Genomic DNA, 16,890 nt, shown 5'->3' with positions numbered 1-16,890 from the left:
TCCATTCCATCAGCTTTTATTTATAATTTTATATATTAAAAATTTAATTGAACATACATATTGTGTACTTTTATTTCACCTCCTTCCAAGCAACATTTTTCGAGCAGCATTTGAATTCCATTTATAAAAACACGTGTATAAAACATGAATTATGAAGTAATAGAAATCAATTTATGTTTGTAAATTACTTTAGTATATAAATTGTGTACAGATGCATCGAATCTCAATTGGAACGGAGTAATTAAATGAAAATAGAAAAAGGAAAATGTGCGTAAATATATTTGAAAGGCAGGTGGTATGGAAAAATGTCTTCCTGAATATAGTAATTTGTGCACTAGTTAGTATATCGAAGGCGCAAGAAAAGGAACAAACTTCACGCAAGTTCGAATAACGATACAAGTCAGCAAGTGATCTCTGAAGCGAATTGTATCAGTGGACAGTTAAAGGGGTGTGCGCCCCGGTTACTTAGATACAATTGTGGTTATCGTATTTGACAATAAACTTTAATTTATACTATATGAATTGGATATAACACGTTATCAATATGGGTAAGCTATACGATCATTTTCTAATATATGTATGTACACGTTTCAGAAATCACCGAATCTATCAAGCGAATATAAATACTACGCGATCCGCAGGCAACTCGTTATAACTTTTATATTTTCATATTTCTAGGAGGATTATTAAGTTATTTTCGTAACTTGCTTGGAAGTCGGGAAATGAGAATTTTAATTCTGGGCTTAGATGGTGCCGGGAAAACCACAATCTTGTACAGGTTGGCTGCACATTGACAAGTTCCCTCTTTCACTTGACAGTTTATATTTTGACATGTATATATATATAGATATATACACCTTGCATGACGTGACATACGTCATAATTACTGTCTTATTTATGTTTGTTTGAATGTTCAAATATCATTATTCTGTTAACTTTTATAACCAAAAATTAAGAATAACTTGATGTCATTGTTGAATTTTACACAGTAAAAACTATTTTAGAAGTTATGTATGTTAGGTTGCAGGTAGGTGAGGTGGTTACAACAATACCTACAATAGGATTTAATGTAGAACAGGTTACATATAAAAATTTAAAATTCCAAGTGTGGGATCTTGGAGGTCAAACTAGTATAAGGTATGATCCATATACTATGCATATGCATAGTTTAATCTTAAAGACTGGTATGATGCCTTTAAAAGTTACTAATGTATTTTAAATTTATAGACCGTATTGGAGGTGTTATTACTCTAACACAGATGCAATAATTTATGTTGTTGATTCAGCTGACAAAGATAGGATAGGCATATCAAAAGATGAATTAATTTATATGCTAAGAGTGAGTATTTCCTGCTGTCTATATAAAATTAAAAATTTAGTAAACTTTCAATCGAATAGTAGCTATACAAACATCAAAGCTTACAATATTTTAGAAATGTACAATTCATTCATAATTCTAAAAGTGAATTAAATTAATATTAATATGTTCTTAGGAAGAAGAATTACAAGGTGCCATTTTAGTAGTTTTGGCAAATAAACAGGACATGGCAGGGTGCCTAAGCGTTGCAGAGGTACATCAGGCACTTGGGTTAGATGCTCTTAAAAACAGAACCTTCCAAATCTTCAAAACATCTGCAACAAAAGGTGAAGGGCTTGATCAAGCAATGGACTGGTTATCAAATGCACTGCAAAGTAGAAAATGATTAACATTATTAAAAACATTTTTTTACCTAAGCCTTACTAAGAAGACTAGTCATATGACTGTCACTTCGAATAGCCCGTGCAAAGCCTGGGCCCCACATTTTGTTTATTTATTATAATTATATTTTAAATACCATTACGAATTCCATAAAAAATCTATCCTATAATTTATCATACTTTACACAATGTGATGCAAGAAATAAAAGTAAATTAAAACTTTTATCTTTTTACAAACTTCTAATAAAATGAATATAGAGAATCTTTCATTTAAATATCTTTTCTGCATCGGCATCAGACGTTTTATCATCATTATAATGTAGTTTTTATTATTTAATGACGTAACACGAATTTTTGGACAAGCGAATTTTGTTTGTGCGCAAAGTAATACATATACTATCAGTTTCTAATCAATTTTATAACAAATTACAAAATCATTATTATAACTAGCAATGAAAAGTATACTGTACATTATCAAAAATATATTACTTTTATTACACCATTGGCCGAGGCAATCATTCATAGACATTACAGTAAAATTGGAAATCATTTAATGTGTCAATAGTTTGGCATACTCTGTGAATAATTATGTAAATATCTGTAACTGATTTAGTTTCGTTCATATAATGTAAGACACTTATATATAAAATATCCTTTTTTATAAGAAACATAATATAGAGGCAAGAAAATCTGACTTATAATTAAAGCACAATATCTTGAATACCGCTATAAATTTGTTACATAAAATTGGAAAAGTTTACTACTGCCGAATAGACATGAGATTAGTATTTTAAGTGGCATTCATTTAAAATTTTTATATATATATATATATATATTAAAAAAAAAAAACAAAAAAAAAAAGCAGTAAAATACACGTTGTTAATTTTTATTTATTAGAAAAATTAGTTAATTTGAATACCAAATAATAATGAATAATATTTAAATAGATTGTCCAAATACATCTTTTAATAGTGTAATGAAATTTGATAATTAATTTATGTATTTACAATTGGTATAAATACTATTTCATAATAAATATTCCACAAATATTAAATGCAAAGTGTAAGCGTACCTGACATTTTTCCTGGTTATTACTCTACCACTGTGGAGTTCCGAACCTTTCGATTCGTTTGATTTGGGTATCTAATTCCATCTGAACCTTTTTTCTCATGTAAAATATGGGGCAATCACGACTAGAAAAGAAAGGTACAATAATGTAAAGAAAAAAAAATGTCTGACCTCGTAGAAACGTAAATGTTAATTGTACTGTGAAACAAACCTTGTACATATTACTTCTTGATGAAGACTACCTTGACACCTTTGACACTCGGTCCACAATCTGCAAAATTTTTCTTCTAATTTCCTACCAACATACAATTCAGTCTGAAAAACTTCTGCTTCTTTAGATTCGCAGTGAGTACATAAAGCCATTTTTTCTCTTTCCGGAGCTAAAACAGCTTTACAACCTAAACACACTTCTTTCTTACGCGTAAAAGCGGAAAGAGCACCGACTCTTGATGTAGCAACGGATTTAGTCCGAGTATGGTCTCCTTTTAGAAGTAGCGATTCAGCTTTGTCACCGAGAATTGGTTCGAAAATACGTACAAGAGGTTTAGATAGTTGATTCTCCAAATAATAGTTAGTATCTATAGGAATGTTATTTTCTAATACATAAATTGGATCTTCTGCCTTTTGATAAGCTGGTGCTCCTTTAGCAGCTGTTATGAATACATATGGAACACGATCTCCCAATTTTGGTGCTGTTCCTGTATCTCGTTTCTTCATTTTTGCCGCTAATTCAACATGCGCTTGTTTAGCGGTATAATCTGTTTTGGTTAATTCTTTTGTAATTACTAACTGGGAAATATCGATACGATTGCAAAGAAGATCGCTTATAACTTGTTTTGCATAATTTAAGGCATCGGTAGGATTTCTGTTAAAAAAAAAGTAATAATTATGTTTCATTAAAGTAAACAATATTAAAGATACGGCAATTAATTACCTGTCGATAAGTAATTTTTGTAAGCAAGTATTCATCATGTTTGCTACCAATGGGCAATTATCTCTTCGAACAGTTTCAAGACCCTTACAATCCATTTTATCATATTTCTCTGGACAAGTAAAATACAGACCGGCGTATCGTTTTTTGTTAATTAATAAGTATGGGAAGTAAACTTTCTCAAATTCTAATTTTATTGGTTTAAGGAATTTTTCGGATACGTATTCTGCCGCTTCTTTTCCAAGTGCCATGGCTTCTTTTATCGTTTTAACACCAAATTTAACCATGACAGAATCAGTATCACCATATATGACCACAGCATTGTTTTCATATCCGTTCGAAGTACAATAGTGATCTTCTACTTCCTGTTTTGTCCGTTCTATCATAGCCCGTCCATACGCGGTAACACTCTGAAAATGTTATTGTCATTATAAAAGAATGCATCGGTATTAGAAGAAATTAAGATAGTAAAATCTTACGGCAGATATTTCTAAACATGGTAATTTTCCTACTTGGGCACCAGTGAAACCATATACAGAATTAGCTGATACTTTTAAAGCGTATTGCCTACCATCTAAGACCTTTTGTTTCAGCGGATCAGTTTCATTTTTCAATTGAGCTTTTGCTGTTTTTCTAGCCGACAACAAATTTTCCAAAATTTCGGGAAGAATTCCTTTTTTAACGTTAGCTTTAATAAACATTGAATTACTTGGGGTTTTAGTTATATCATCAGGGTCAATTTCATGTTTAGTTTGCCATTCGCGATTTAATAATGTTGTATAACATAAATTGTGTGCCATGATAATACTGGGATATAGAGAACTAAAATCCAAAGTTGCAATTGGATCATTATAGTAACCACGTTTTGGTTCTATAACTGTTGCACCTTCAAACTGGTCTTCGCTACCTTGACTTTGATAGCCTGGCATCAGATAATCTTTTTCCCGGATCTAAAATTCCGTACATGTAATACAATTTTATAATTCATAATAATAGCTATACATGTATATTTATTACTATTGTCAACCTTTCTCAATAACTGTGAAACAACTTTTATTTGTTGCCCTCGGGTTAACAAACTAGCTATAGAAACTCCGGTAACCCTAGCCATTTCCATGTAAATAAATATGCACATCAGTTTGTCCAGCAATCTAAGCGGTAAATATGCATCCTTTAAACAGTAAACAGCAAGCCTTCGACGCGTCTGCGAATTTCCGTTTTGTAATTCTGTAATAATACTGTGATGAACATCCTCTTTTTGTTCTTGTAGAAAGTGGTAAGAGACAGCATTTAAAGTGTAAGATCTTAATTTATAATCTCTGACTAATACCTACAAGAAAAAATATAATTATAAATTGTTATCTTGTATTAATGTTTAAACAGCGTTTTAACGAAACATTATTTTTACCAAATATAAATCAAATGGAACTCTTCCTTCAAAGTTGACGGATTTATTTTCACGACGACCCATTTGTTTACTTTGAATTATTTTCGTTTTGACTACAGACTTTATATTTTTTATTCGTCCAAGGAAATTAAAATTCTTCACGTTAAGGTGTTGTGCTCGATTAATTAAATATGGAAAATCGAAATTATTTATGTTATATCCTGTAAAAATATCAGGATCCAACTGTCTCACGAACTCAGCCCATTTCTACAGAAAATGCAATATAATTTGTACCCATTAAATCATTCCTAACGAAAGATGTAATCCTGAATGTGTTTATACCTCTAACAACGTTTGTTCTTTATCAAAACTTAGAACCTGACAACCAATAATTGGCGCGCATGTATTAAGTGTAAAAATATTTCTTAAAAATGGTTCTGAATCTCCTTGTTTTATTACCATGTTAGCAATTTGAATAACAGGATCGTGATTTGGTTCAGGAAAAATACCTAAACACCAAATTTTAGACAATTATGTAATATCATGTTGTATAAAATAAAAAGAATGATTATGGAAAACAACTGATCACCTTTTCTTCCAGCACATTCAATATCAAAACTGAGTATTCTAAATGGTGCGATCTTTGACCATTCTTCTGGTGAATGAGAAATGAAAGCATCCCATGCAACATCTGCTTCTATTTGGCATCTTGTAATCGATGGTAAATCGTGTCCATGACGACCACGCAATTTCCAAACTTTTGATGGAAGTTCAATCCAGGAACATCCAACAATCGACGTGTCGACCATGAATCTTAAACAGACATGACAATGCATTTAAAGGGCTCTTAACCATAATGAAATCGTAAATTTCGATTAGATTTATTGCACATACCTTACATCAAAATCAATATTGCTCTCAAAATCACGGTACGTATGAACAAATTCAGGAAAAATGTTTTCTTTTTCAAGCAATCGCCTGCAAGGTGCTATTAATTTTGGTAATGTAACTGTAATTTTTAAGAATAATGATTTTTCATCCCCAGTGTAACCATACATGGTTTGTTTGTACACTCTTTCAACAGCTAAAACAGCTATCTGAATATTCTCTGTATTTGATCTCATATCTTTTAATATAGCCTTATCTAAAGCATCCTGAAAAATGTATTGAAATAAATTGTTTAGACAATGTTTGTATTAGCGATTTTCAGGATTATGTATGTACCTTAAACCTGTTACAATGACTATCTGTAAATTTGGGTGGTGCTGTAACGTACAAATATGGGCTAAATCCATGAACATGACAACAAACAGAATTTCCTTGTTCTGTGATTCCATACATTCTCATTATAGGTACAGGTGGTATTGTACTACCTGGCATTCCAACCAATGGTGCACCTAAATAAATATAAGATCTTAGACTTTTTTTTTACTTATTTCAGTCATCTTTGTGGTAATTTTTACCATTATAATGATCAATCTCTATTTGTTGGAAAATTAAAGCATCTTCCTCTGGATTTAAGTCTGGAGGAGGAGGTCTACTCCATCTGGAAGATATGTTCTCTTGTTCAGGACCCTAAAAAAAATAATTTAGTTAGTTTTATTACTAATGTTTTGCATACCAAATATCAGTTACAAACAATAGAACAATATGAAGGACATTAAAAATACAACATTAGGCAGGGGAAAGGATGAAATATTTATTAAGCCATGATTATGAAATTACAAATAAATTCATACAGAGATAATGAATTGCATATGTGTTTAAAAAGATATAAAATAAATAGGGAAATATTTAATGAATTGCAATAAATTCAGCATGATATGTTCAGCAAACATATTGAAATGAATATATTTTTACAATAGGTATTAACTCACTCTGAATAGCTTATCATTTAATTTAACATCAGCTGGCTAGAATAATGAAATATCAATCAATAATATGTATCTTCAATAGGTCTAATGTTACACTAATCAATTTATGTTAATCAATAATACATAAAGTTTAATAATAATTATATAAAAATACCAAGTTATTTATTCAATTTACGTATACCTCTTCAACAAATTGAGACACATCACCAAAATCATCTTCCGTTTCATCCATAGTAGCCAATTCAGCTTCAAATGAACCAGGTAAATCATCATCGTCATCATCCCTGTTAATTAATGTAATAATAAAACGAAAATTAACTAGTATAAAAAAAGAAAAATCAATGGAAAGTTAATAGCCCAAGCAAGATTGATAATTAAAGTAACATTGATTGATCTTATTTAATTCCTAGCGTACATGTTAATGAAAATTATTTTGATATTAACATTAGATTTATTACTAGGAGAAAATATTTCCTTTATTGTTTATTGCATAAAGATGTGAATATAAATTTCTACGTAAGAAGTGAAATAAGGTTACAGTAAATATTCTACAAATGTTTACCCATATTTGGCCTTTTTTGCAGCAGAAGGAGTTGAAAACTTTTTCCTATTCATCTTGTTTTAATATATTTGAATGGTATAAACATTAAATGCAAATAACGATACCCTCAACAAATAACACACCAACCGATTTCGCGCGAGAATATTGAGCTAAAATACTAAATAAGCAGGTTCTGTAACGTTATAAAATAAATATCTGTCATTCATTTTACGCATGCGTCTGCGCATACTGAAATATCATCACCAGATCATTCAAATCAGCAGAATTGTGTATTGACCTTTATGATCCGGCGAATCGAATCTGGAACTTATTTACTCGTTCCACTTTCTTGCGTAGTTTGTTGTGCTTTGCAGAAGATTGATTTATTACAGCAAAAATACAGGCAGCAGCTGTATTTTGACTTGAATAAGCATTTCTAGAAGATCTATTTCATATTCTGCATTAAAATTGACGTCAAGTCATTGTTCCTGATAAATACATAAATTCGTAAGTACATTACGATTGTTTGTCACCGGCTTTCATAATTTAGTTTTTTTGTTTTTCTATTAAAAGATTAAAAATATTACAAGTCATCCAATAAAAGTGCAGCATATAAAATACATTAATTTTCTTGCTTTGCAATTGATACATTTTGCGCAAAGACTTTATTGTATGCTAAAATGGCGTATGTTTATAGTTTTTTAGAACATCCGTTGGTTTTTGTTCGTTATAGGTGGCAAAATGTCTATCCCCTTTAAACCAGAGCATCTTGCACAGCTGAAAATATTTGTTGACTTGTGTATGGTAGATCCTACAATATTAAATCGACCTGAACTTTCTTTTATAAAATCTTTCGTTGAACATTTTGGTGGAAAAGTACCTAAAGATGAACCATCCTGTAAAAAACCAGAAAGTGCAAATGTGTCCAAAGAACCAGAAGCTGAAGCTGAACTTGGACCTGAATCAGAACCAGAAACTGCAGCTGAGCCACAGGCAGAAATTGAGGAAAGTGATTTGGAGTTAGACATGAGCGATGTCATTGGTAAATAACTTTTCTTTGAGATGCATAAAATATTTTATGTTTAGTTACTAATAGACATTTATTTAATGTTATAGAACCAGATACAGATACTCCACAAAAAATGGGAAATCCTACCTTACAGCCAACAAAAGAGGAAATTGCAGAATCTCAAGGCAAACGTGCAGAGGCTATATCAGCATTCGTAGAGAAAGATTATGAGGGAGCTATACAGCTTTACACTGAAGCTATTCTAATAAATCCACAGGCATCTTTGCTTTATGCAAAACGTGGACATATGTATTTATTGCTGAATAAGCCTAATGCTTGTATTCGTGATTGTAACCGTGCCGTGGAATTAAATCCGGATAGTGCAGCTGCTCATAAATTTAGAGGAAGGGCCTATCATTTACTTGGAAAATTCGAAGAGGCGGCTAACGATTTGAGACTTGCTTGTAAATTTGACTATGATGATGAAGCTGACGAATGGTTGCGTGCAGCTACACCAAATGTAAGTACTTTCATTTCAGTTTGTTATTTTGTATGAGTACATATGAAAAGTGCTATAATCTCTTTTAACTAAATTAATTAATTTATGTATTTATTGGAATCTTGGAATATCTTTATATTATCTTGAAGATATTAATTAATGTATTAATGTGAGTAGCATGTATGTATATATTTAGGATCACAAGATATTCCTATTTGAGAAATACATAAATTAAATCTACTAAACTTAAATACTAACAATCTGCACGTGTGAACATTAATAACACAATGTTTTATAAGAGGTATTTAATTTACATAAGGTACATTAGAAATCAACTTTTTTTTTTTTTACTAAAACAAACAATATATTCATTTACATTAAAAATATAGTTTATGCTTCAATGTGGGAAGATGTTATCGAGAAACTAATAGGTTCTTTTTTTTTTTCGTTTTTTTAATAAACATTTTATAACTTTTAATAAGAACACAATTTGTTTATACAAGGTATTTCACAAAAAGCCTCAAAAAAGAGATCATATTTATCTCTTTCTCAATGGAAATATTTTTATACATTTTACATATTTAATAATATGTAATTACTGCTTCTTTCGTCTGATCTTCGGACGGTTGAAGTCACGATGCTGCATAATAGCTGGCACAACCATTACACTAAGGTTCGAGAAAGGTCTGTCACGCGAGTTCACTTTTTATTTTCAACATTTCATCGATACATCAAATCGTAGGACCCCACTATTATCGTGATGCGTTTTTCCAAAACCGTATGATCAAAGTTGCGTTTGAACACATTCAAAGGAAACTCACTATATTTTTTTTTTGTTTTTTTTTTTTTCATTTTCTTTTATTTAGATTGGAATGGTAACACTCGTACTGTCCTCCAAACACAAGTATTATCTTGAGAAAAAAGCCTTTGACATTCCAATCCACTGATACACTTAAAAAGTATGTTAAGCATACGATGATCAAATAGTTTGTTTCATAGCGTCACCAATATCCATTGCTTACCTATGGAAGAAACCAACCAGTATATCTTTATCTCTTCTCTTTACCCTTCAATTAAACTGGTCTAAATATGTTTGTTGCAAATTTCAGGAGAGCTCTGTTTAAAGTCTTCTAAAAATCTTCTGTATTGTTTTAGGAGCCGGTTAGATTTTCTGTTCACCTAAGGGCAATCCGATCCTACTTTACTGTTGTTTTATAGTAGACAGAGAGGAAGAGAGAGAGAGTGAGAGAGAGAAACAAGAAACAACATTTCCTTGTCGCTCTTTCTTTATAGTTTTTATTTTTGCTCCCACTGCACACCTCGGTGTGTCAGGTATCAAGAGCTCTGTTTCAGTACTCGTCTTCCAGTACTCAACTAGAAGGATTTGTTTCGTATTCATGAATCACTTGTTCCACAGACTTCCTGTATTTGCCAACGAGCTCTGGTAAATCGTAGGCGATCGCCACGTCGAGTCTGTTGATCGGACATCCACGGAAGTAGGTGCACGTGGAGCTCAATAGAGGGAAGTCGTAAAGAGGATTTAGTCGGAAGAAGTCCCGGTAAACATCTGGATCAGGCAAATCGTAACGCGATATGTTCTTAAGTGTGCTAAGTCCCTCGTAGATGTGGTAATCCTGTGGATTCTCGATGATCTTATCACTGATCTCCTTCTTGTTTGCAAAGAATGTCTTGTGGTTGTAGTAGGTGGTCAGATAACAGTCTACCATTTTAGCGTGATTGCGCACTCGTACCTGCAAAATATAGCCACATGGAAACAGTATTTTTACGCAAAGGAAATCGCACGAAGATGTTGGAAGGGTAACTTACAGCGAATCTTCTGGCGCTCGCTATTTTGTGCTCAACACGCTTGTCAATGGCAGTTCTCAGATCTCGAAGGAATGCACGTTCCTGAGCGTAGAGTAATCTGGTCGGTGCACCAGCCTCGTACGGCAAGGACCACAACGATGCTGAGTACATAACAGGTGGTTCAGCGCTGGACATCAACGGTGATATGTTCCAGATTAAAGCCCCTTGCACTCTCATCAGTTCTTCTGGTTTCACTTGATCAGCTTTGTTAAGAATGATGCGCGTCTGTTGTCGGAAGTACGCGTTATACAATTATGATGACACACTGTTTAGAACTCGTTAATCGATGCTTACCTGATGCTCCCTTCCTTTAAGTTGGTCAAGGATCGCCTCTGTTTCTGGTCCAACGTCTAATTTCGACGGGTCGTAGACTAAAAATATGATGTCTGCACGGTCGATGAACCACTGACACGCATCGTTAAACGGGAACAAACGTTGGACTTGCTTTCGGATTTCTAGGATCCCCGGTATCTCCACGATGTTCACCTGTTGTCAAACGGTGGTATACAGAGCGACAGGTAAATAAGTTTCACGGAAGTGTTTTGAATAGAGAAAAAAAAATGTGTTACTCACTTTTTTAAGCAGCTTGTCGTCGAGTCGTAAACCCTTGAGACGATCTAGCAAACCCTGGCCGAACTTTTGCAATCCCGAGAACGTCCAGTCAGCGGCGAGTTGGGTGCCATCGAGGATCTCCTCTTCATCGCCGTGCATTAGAATATTGAAGTAGGCCGGAGATGGTTCGGCTCCTGTGTCATTTCCATTTGCCGTTTTGCATTGCTCCTCTAAGCACTTTCTCAAACCACCTAAACACTATCTGTATATTCATGCTCCTAGGCATGCTTCTACCGCTAAAGTTTTCTTTTTATAGGCGTGAGATCACGGCCGACCGTGTTAAGCGTTCAGTCGAAGCATCCTCGCACAACAAAATTCAAAAGTTTCTCGTTACTTACGCACCTGTCCTTAACGATGTCTGCTTGTACTCTATGTCGAGCAAGTAATTTATTATGGAAGATTTCCCACCGCTCCACGGACCCATGAACAGTATCAGCGGTTTGGAGAAGATTTCTGGATCTGGAAGAATACCAAGGGTGTTCGGTGTGTCGCGTTAATCATCTTTGTCAATTATACTCACCACCAAAGTGCCTGTTGCTCAAGTCTCTGTATTTATACAACGATTCCAATGGCTGTATAGCGTTGTCGTAGACCTTCTTCAAATCCTTTAGAATAACATCTGCGATCTTTTCAATAGCTCGTTCTTTGTCCTCGTTCTCTTCGTCCAGCTTCAGTAATTGATTAATGTGTTCGCGTGGTCGCAGGTTCTCTGGTACTTCGATTTCTTGAATCAGGTCTTCCTCGGGGGTAGGTTCTTCTTCCTCTTCGCTTTCAGCTGTTTCTTTAGAAGCTTCGTCAGCATCTTCTTCGCCTACTTCCCGTCTGGCACGAGATTTTGCCTCCTCTTCATCCAACTTTGCTTCTTCTTCGTCCGACTTTGCTTCCTCCCTAGATTTTCCTTCCTCTTCCCCGGACTTGCTTTCTTCTCCAGCTTCTTCGGCTGATTTAACGTCCTCCGTTGATTTTACAGCCTCTTCGCTTTCTTTTACTTCTTCTTCTTCTTCTTCTTTTTCTACTTGACCCTCTGCACTCTCCTCTTGACCTTCTGATCCTTCTTTTCCTTCTTCTTCTTCGCTTAAAGGTTGTTCCTGGGACTGAGTCTCCTCCTCCGCCTTGCTATCCTCGGTATCGTCCTCTTTGGACGCAGCATCCGTTACTTCTTCCGTCTCTTCAGCCTTCGAGTCGGTCTCTTCTTCCTCGGTCTTGGCTTCGTCGGATTTCTCCTCGTCGAGTTTCGCTTCTTCGGCAGATTGCTCGTCACCTTCCTCGTCGGATTTTCCATCCTCGGTCTGAGCTTCTTCGTCCACCTGCGGTTCCTCCCCAGACTTCTTCTCCTCTTCGCTTCCATCTTGCTCTGAGTCTGCGGCACCTTCTACATTCTCCACAGATTCCTTCTCTTCCTCGGTTCCTTCGTCCGCCTCCGCAGATTGTTCTTCTGCCTTTTCAGCTTCACCTACACAGTATACGAATATTTTCATTCGGATGGAATGAAATTATTTTTATGAAATTTTTACCTTCTTCGGTTTCATCCGCCTCAGCGCTTTGCTCGGCCTCTGCGGACGCGGTAGCAGACTCTTCTTCACCTTGTTCCGTACTATCCGCACCTTCGGCCTCTACCGATTCCTGTTTCTCCTCCTCGGTAGCCACGTCCTCTCTCGAACCATCGGTTCCTGGCTCGGCATCCTAAAGAAAAAAGTCATTCTTCTCGTTCGTATTCTTCTTAAACTTTAATCTCGATTCGTTTACACGCCTTACATATTCGCTCGCAGGTTTCCCATCACCTTCTTCTCCTTCCTCGTGACTTTTATCGGCGTCGGTCCCCGCCTCGGTACTGGTCTGCTCCAAAGATCCTTCAAACGAAACATTCTAGAAATTGCTATGCTCCAGATGAATATCCTTCAACATCTGAACATTACCTGTACCGAGGTGCTTCAACGCTTTCTCAATGTACGGTCGACATAGATCCTCCGGCGGCACCTCTAGCTCTTCTTCGCTTTGCACTCCTGAAATTAATCGAGGTGAATAAGGATCTTCCTGAAATTATCATAGGAGGTATTCGGTGTAAGGCGTAAATTTTGGAGAATTCTTCGGCTGCCAGAAGAAGGTGCCAAAAGAAGGCGCGGAGCGTATTAGATAACCGAGCGTGAAGCTTAGCAAAGAGGGTTTAACGCCACGCGACCACCAAAAATATCTGACCCAAGTGATGCAAGATCTTGTCAAAGTCGTTACGCAGAGCTGGGTCAGCCGCGTGCTCGGGCAATGACAGGTGTTGATGAAAAACAACAACCGTGTTCCGATAAACAGATTGGAAAAAAATAGAATTATTAATGAAAATTTAGTTTTCAGATGATTCTAAACACCGGGGATTTGTTTCGATGAAGAACGTTAGATTTTTGAAACGTTATAAATTATATTATAAGCGATGACGATTAGGATATTTAAACAGAGCAGTGTATTATTATATGTAGATAGGGATACTACCTTGAAAATTGAAAGAGGTATTAGTAATTTGAATGCATTCCAACATACGATGCTACGAAGTAGCCAACAAGAAATAGATAGGATGCTACCAAGTACGATTTATAGAAAGTTACAAATGAGATTTGTAACAGAATCGACCTTCTGAAACTGTATTTTATCAATTTTCTTTTTCATCGTACCGTTATTTAATTTTTTATATTTTACACTTCAACGACTAGTTAACTCGTCCTCGTTCACGTCGGTTCTCTTTCAAGTTTAAGGTTGATCATCGTTTTTCTACGCGTACGTTTATCGCGAAATATTCCAGGGAAAATGTAGACGTCGGTGACAGAATTTGTGGCACACAGGACGTAAAATCTCGGTCGATGAAAATGTCGATATCATCTTTCTAGGCAGTACCTGGGACCAGGCCGGTTTCTAAGTTTAGCGGCGAGTAGGCGGCTTTGAGCCGAGCAACACTTGAAAATATTTATATATTGGATGAGCGAAACGTATTTTTATCGGTTAGATAGAAGAGGAAAGTAAAAGAAAAGAAAATCTGCACGCAACTTTGACCGAGATTCTTAACCGCGAAGATGATCCTGATTTATCGCGGTTGGCTAACTAAAAATGCAAAAGCAAAAGATTTACAGTGATACTTTGATTTTTCTTAAATTTCTAATCGAGGGTGACGATTAAGAAGTAGAAGTTACGCGAATTTCAAAGTGAAATTTCATTTTCGTTGCACTCGGCTGCTTTTTGCCACAAGATTCTATCATTTTACACGCTTTTGTTTGTCGCTAGATGAAAATCTAGCTAGATTGAACAGTTACAATTTCATATAATCCTAAGCATTTTTCAGAGAAGATTAATTGTAAATAAAAATTTACAAAGACTTTTATAATTGAAAATTCCGTCTGATGATCGTTGGCACGGTGCTACGTCAGCGGCCGCAAATACATAGTATCGCGATTTTGTAAGATAATATGTTGAAATTATACAGCTGCAAAATAATCTGCGAAAATGTCAAGATATGGGTAATGGAAGCAGAGGTAAGCTGACTGTCGTTTGGCAAGCATAGCTAGCAAGAATAAAGATAGAATCTGAAGGCTTGTTTCGCGCTCTCAGGCATCTCTATTCATTTAATCCTTTCGCTGTAAAAGTCAAATCAGCTTATCGTTGAAGAGATACATTTTTTTTCTTTTTTTCTTTCATATTTATCTACAAATTCGTAAGCGAACTCTTTACGCGGAATTCACCGGCGAATTTACAGAATTTCGAGCAGAATCTGGCACGGATTTATATCCGTCCTTATGTAATTATTTGCCAGTTGTTGACAGTCGGTTTCCATTCATTCCCAAAATAACGAATCCTTGAATACGCGATCAAAATTTTTTACTCGATCGTCCTCGTTTCGCTTCGTTAATTCGACCATAAGTACATGACACCCTTCTGTTAAACAGGACATCGATTAAAAAAAATTATTTTTCGATAACTCGAATGCATGTCACGTGTTTCAAACGTAAATGAAAAATTTCCTTTTTTTTCCTTTAACGATATCGTCGTGATTATCGATGCAATAGATTGCCGATCGATCAGTTTCGAGCGCGTCTGCTCGATGCTGAAGAGGTTCGACGAGCCAGGAACCGATGACGCAGACCAGTGACTTTACGTAACATTGACCTTCGTCGCTCGTCACACGTTCGTCAGTACGTCAACCACATCATCGACCGTTCAGATTTCTACGTCTCCGACCATTTTCCCGAATTTTCACCTTGAACATACCGAACATACTCTTCTTAAACATTTTCGAAGAGCAACAAGTTCGAGTACCTGACGATCGGCATTCACGAGTCACGACCCTCCTTTATTTATACGATTAACGCAAACAAACGACACCGACAGAAAAAAAAAAACGCTTGATGCTTCGTTATAAATAACGCGATAACAAATCGTTCGATTACAGTCGACGACACTGATGTATACCGAAGGGTAAAACAAGGAATCTTTCTCATTGAAAGGGGGATGGTCATCTTCTCGAGATGATTAATTTAAGAAGGGATGAAATAGAAAGGGAAATTTTTCAAAGAGGCAAGAAGCTTCCTGGGAATGAAGGTCACTCACCCTGTAAGGCGACGACTAGAAGGGCCAAGAAGAGGCCCACGAAGTACGCGGGTCTCAGCCGCGAGCCCGTCATCTCGTTTCACTAGGCACTACACGATGAGCCAGGGCTGGCAGCTCGTCTAACTCGGTAGTCGCCTTCGACTCCAACTCGCCCGCGAGGAACTGGCATTGTCACTACCGCCAAACCCCAAAGGCGCCCCTCTACTTCGCACCCCACAGCCACCTTTTTCTCTTTTTCATTCGATCACACCGAGATTCCGCTCGGTTTTCATATACTCCGCGTACTTTAAGGTAGCCGTGAACCGGATGTCCCCTAATGGCTTGAATTAAAATTAAACTATCCAAAGGAAAAGGAAAGGGAATGGGAAATTCTGACTGACTTTCAGAAGGTCGAAGACACTTCTGATTAGGTTTTTATCAGGAGGAGATTCATTATCTTCATCTTTTACAATCTGATGACACTGGTGGTTGGTAGAGTCGTAATTTTAAAAATACCTCTTGGCGGCCCGGTTTTCTCGAATTTGCAGGCAGATCGCAAAGACATTGACTAGCGATCGATTTAATTTGGTTAAACGATCTAGTATTTAGACGCTTCTGAAAATACATGAGTGATACGAGGACAAGGTCTAAGAGAAGTGTTTCTATGCTTTCAATCGGAAGTATGTTGCGATACCAGCGTAAAGTAATATTAACAAAATTCCAGCTGGCTGTTATCGCAAGCAAGCGTGTAGCAAAGAGAAGAGATTCGCGGCGAAATGCGTGCTCTCGGACAGAGAGGAGCGTCGGGACGACGGGCGCCTTTATATTTAGAAGCCCGGGTC

General features: G+C 35.9%; 4 protein-coding genes across 7 annotated transcripts; 2 read left to right on the top strand and 2 right to left on the bottom strand.

The window, feature by feature from the left end:
* The first annotated feature begins 359 nt into the window (after positions 1-359).
* On the top strand, positions 360-2,559 carry Arl1 (ADP ribosylation factor-like 1). The gene is made up of 5 exons (XM_034339245.2): positions 360-548; positions 679-778; positions 1,021-1,137; positions 1,228-1,339; positions 1,494-2,559. The coding sequence occupies exons 1-5, from the start codon at positions 545-547 to the stop codon at positions 1,701-1,703; spliced, it is 543 nt and encodes a 180-aa protein (XP_034195136.1). The 5' UTR covers positions 360-544; the 3' UTR covers positions 1,704-2,559.
* Positions 1,359-7,693, bottom strand: PolD1 (DNA polymerase delta 1, catalytic subunit). 3 transcript variants are annotated; one of them, XM_034339036.2, is made up of 15 exons: positions 7,521-7,693; positions 7,140-7,242; positions 6,962-6,997; positions 6,548-6,659; positions 6,309-6,481; positions 5,979-6,238; positions 5,674-5,897; positions 5,427-5,593; positions 5,106-5,351; positions 4,725-5,027; positions 4,177-4,647; positions 3,701-4,107; positions 2,978-3,631; positions 2,771-2,891; positions 1,359-1,632 (listed from the first exon to the last, which is right to left on the bottom strand). In XM_034339036.2, the coding sequence occupies exons 1-14, from the start codon at positions 7,571-7,573 to the stop codon at positions 2,795-2,797; spliced, it is 3,306 nt and encodes a 1,101-aa protein (XP_034194927.1). In that variant the 5' UTR covers positions 7,574-7,693; the 3' UTR covers positions 1,359-1,632; positions 2,771-2,794. The 3 variants fall into 3 exon arrangements, 2 of the variants coding, with proteins under 2 accessions (XP_034194927.1, XP_034194931.1); XR_004583077.2 differs by lacking the exon at positions 1,359-1,632 and having other exon boundaries at positions 2,835-2,891; positions 2,978-3,061; positions 3,186-3,631; XM_034339040.2 differs by lacking the exon at positions 6,962-6,997.
* Positions 7,694-7,824: 131 nt separating this feature from the next.
* LOC117611245 (putative protein FAM10A4) lies at positions 7,825-10,214 on the top strand. The gene is made up of 3 exons (XM_076690440.1): positions 7,825-8,006; positions 8,233-8,541; positions 8,616-10,214. Exons 2-3 carry the CDS (start codon positions 8,241-8,243, stop codon positions 9,062-9,064), a joined length of 750 nt encoding a protein of 249 aa, XP_076546555.1. The 5' UTR covers positions 7,825-8,006; positions 8,233-8,240; the 3' UTR covers positions 9,065-10,214.
* LOC117611187 (sarcalumenin) lies at positions 9,429-16,773 on the bottom strand. 2 transcript variants are annotated; one of them, XM_034339124.2, is made up of 10 exons: positions 16,070-16,773; positions 13,402-13,488; positions 13,241-13,335; positions 13,000-13,168; positions 12,006-12,938; positions 11,828-11,944; positions 11,447-11,676; positions 11,168-11,359; positions 10,835-11,098; positions 9,429-10,758 (listed from the first exon to the last, which is right to left on the bottom strand). In XM_034339124.2, exons 1-10 carry the CDS (start codon positions 16,140-16,142, stop codon positions 10,378-10,380), a joined length of 2,541 nt encoding a protein of 846 aa, XP_034195015.2. In that variant the 5' UTR covers positions 16,143-16,773; the 3' UTR covers positions 9,429-10,377. The 2 variants fall into 2 exon arrangements, with proteins under 2 accessions (XP_034195015.2, XP_034195021.2); XM_034339130.2 differs by having other exon boundaries at positions 11,447-11,619; positions 16,070-16,768.
* Positions 16,774-16,890: the final 117 nt, after the last annotated feature.

This window comes from Osmia lignaria, chromosome 10 (genome assembly GCF_051020975.1).
Source record: "Osmia lignaria lignaria isolate PbOS001 chromosome 10, iyOsmLign1, whole genome shotgun sequence".
NCBI lineage: Eukaryota > Metazoa > Arthropoda > Insecta > Hymenoptera > Megachilidae > Osmia > Osmia lignaria.
This window is presented reverse-complemented; position numbering and strand designations above follow the sequence as displayed.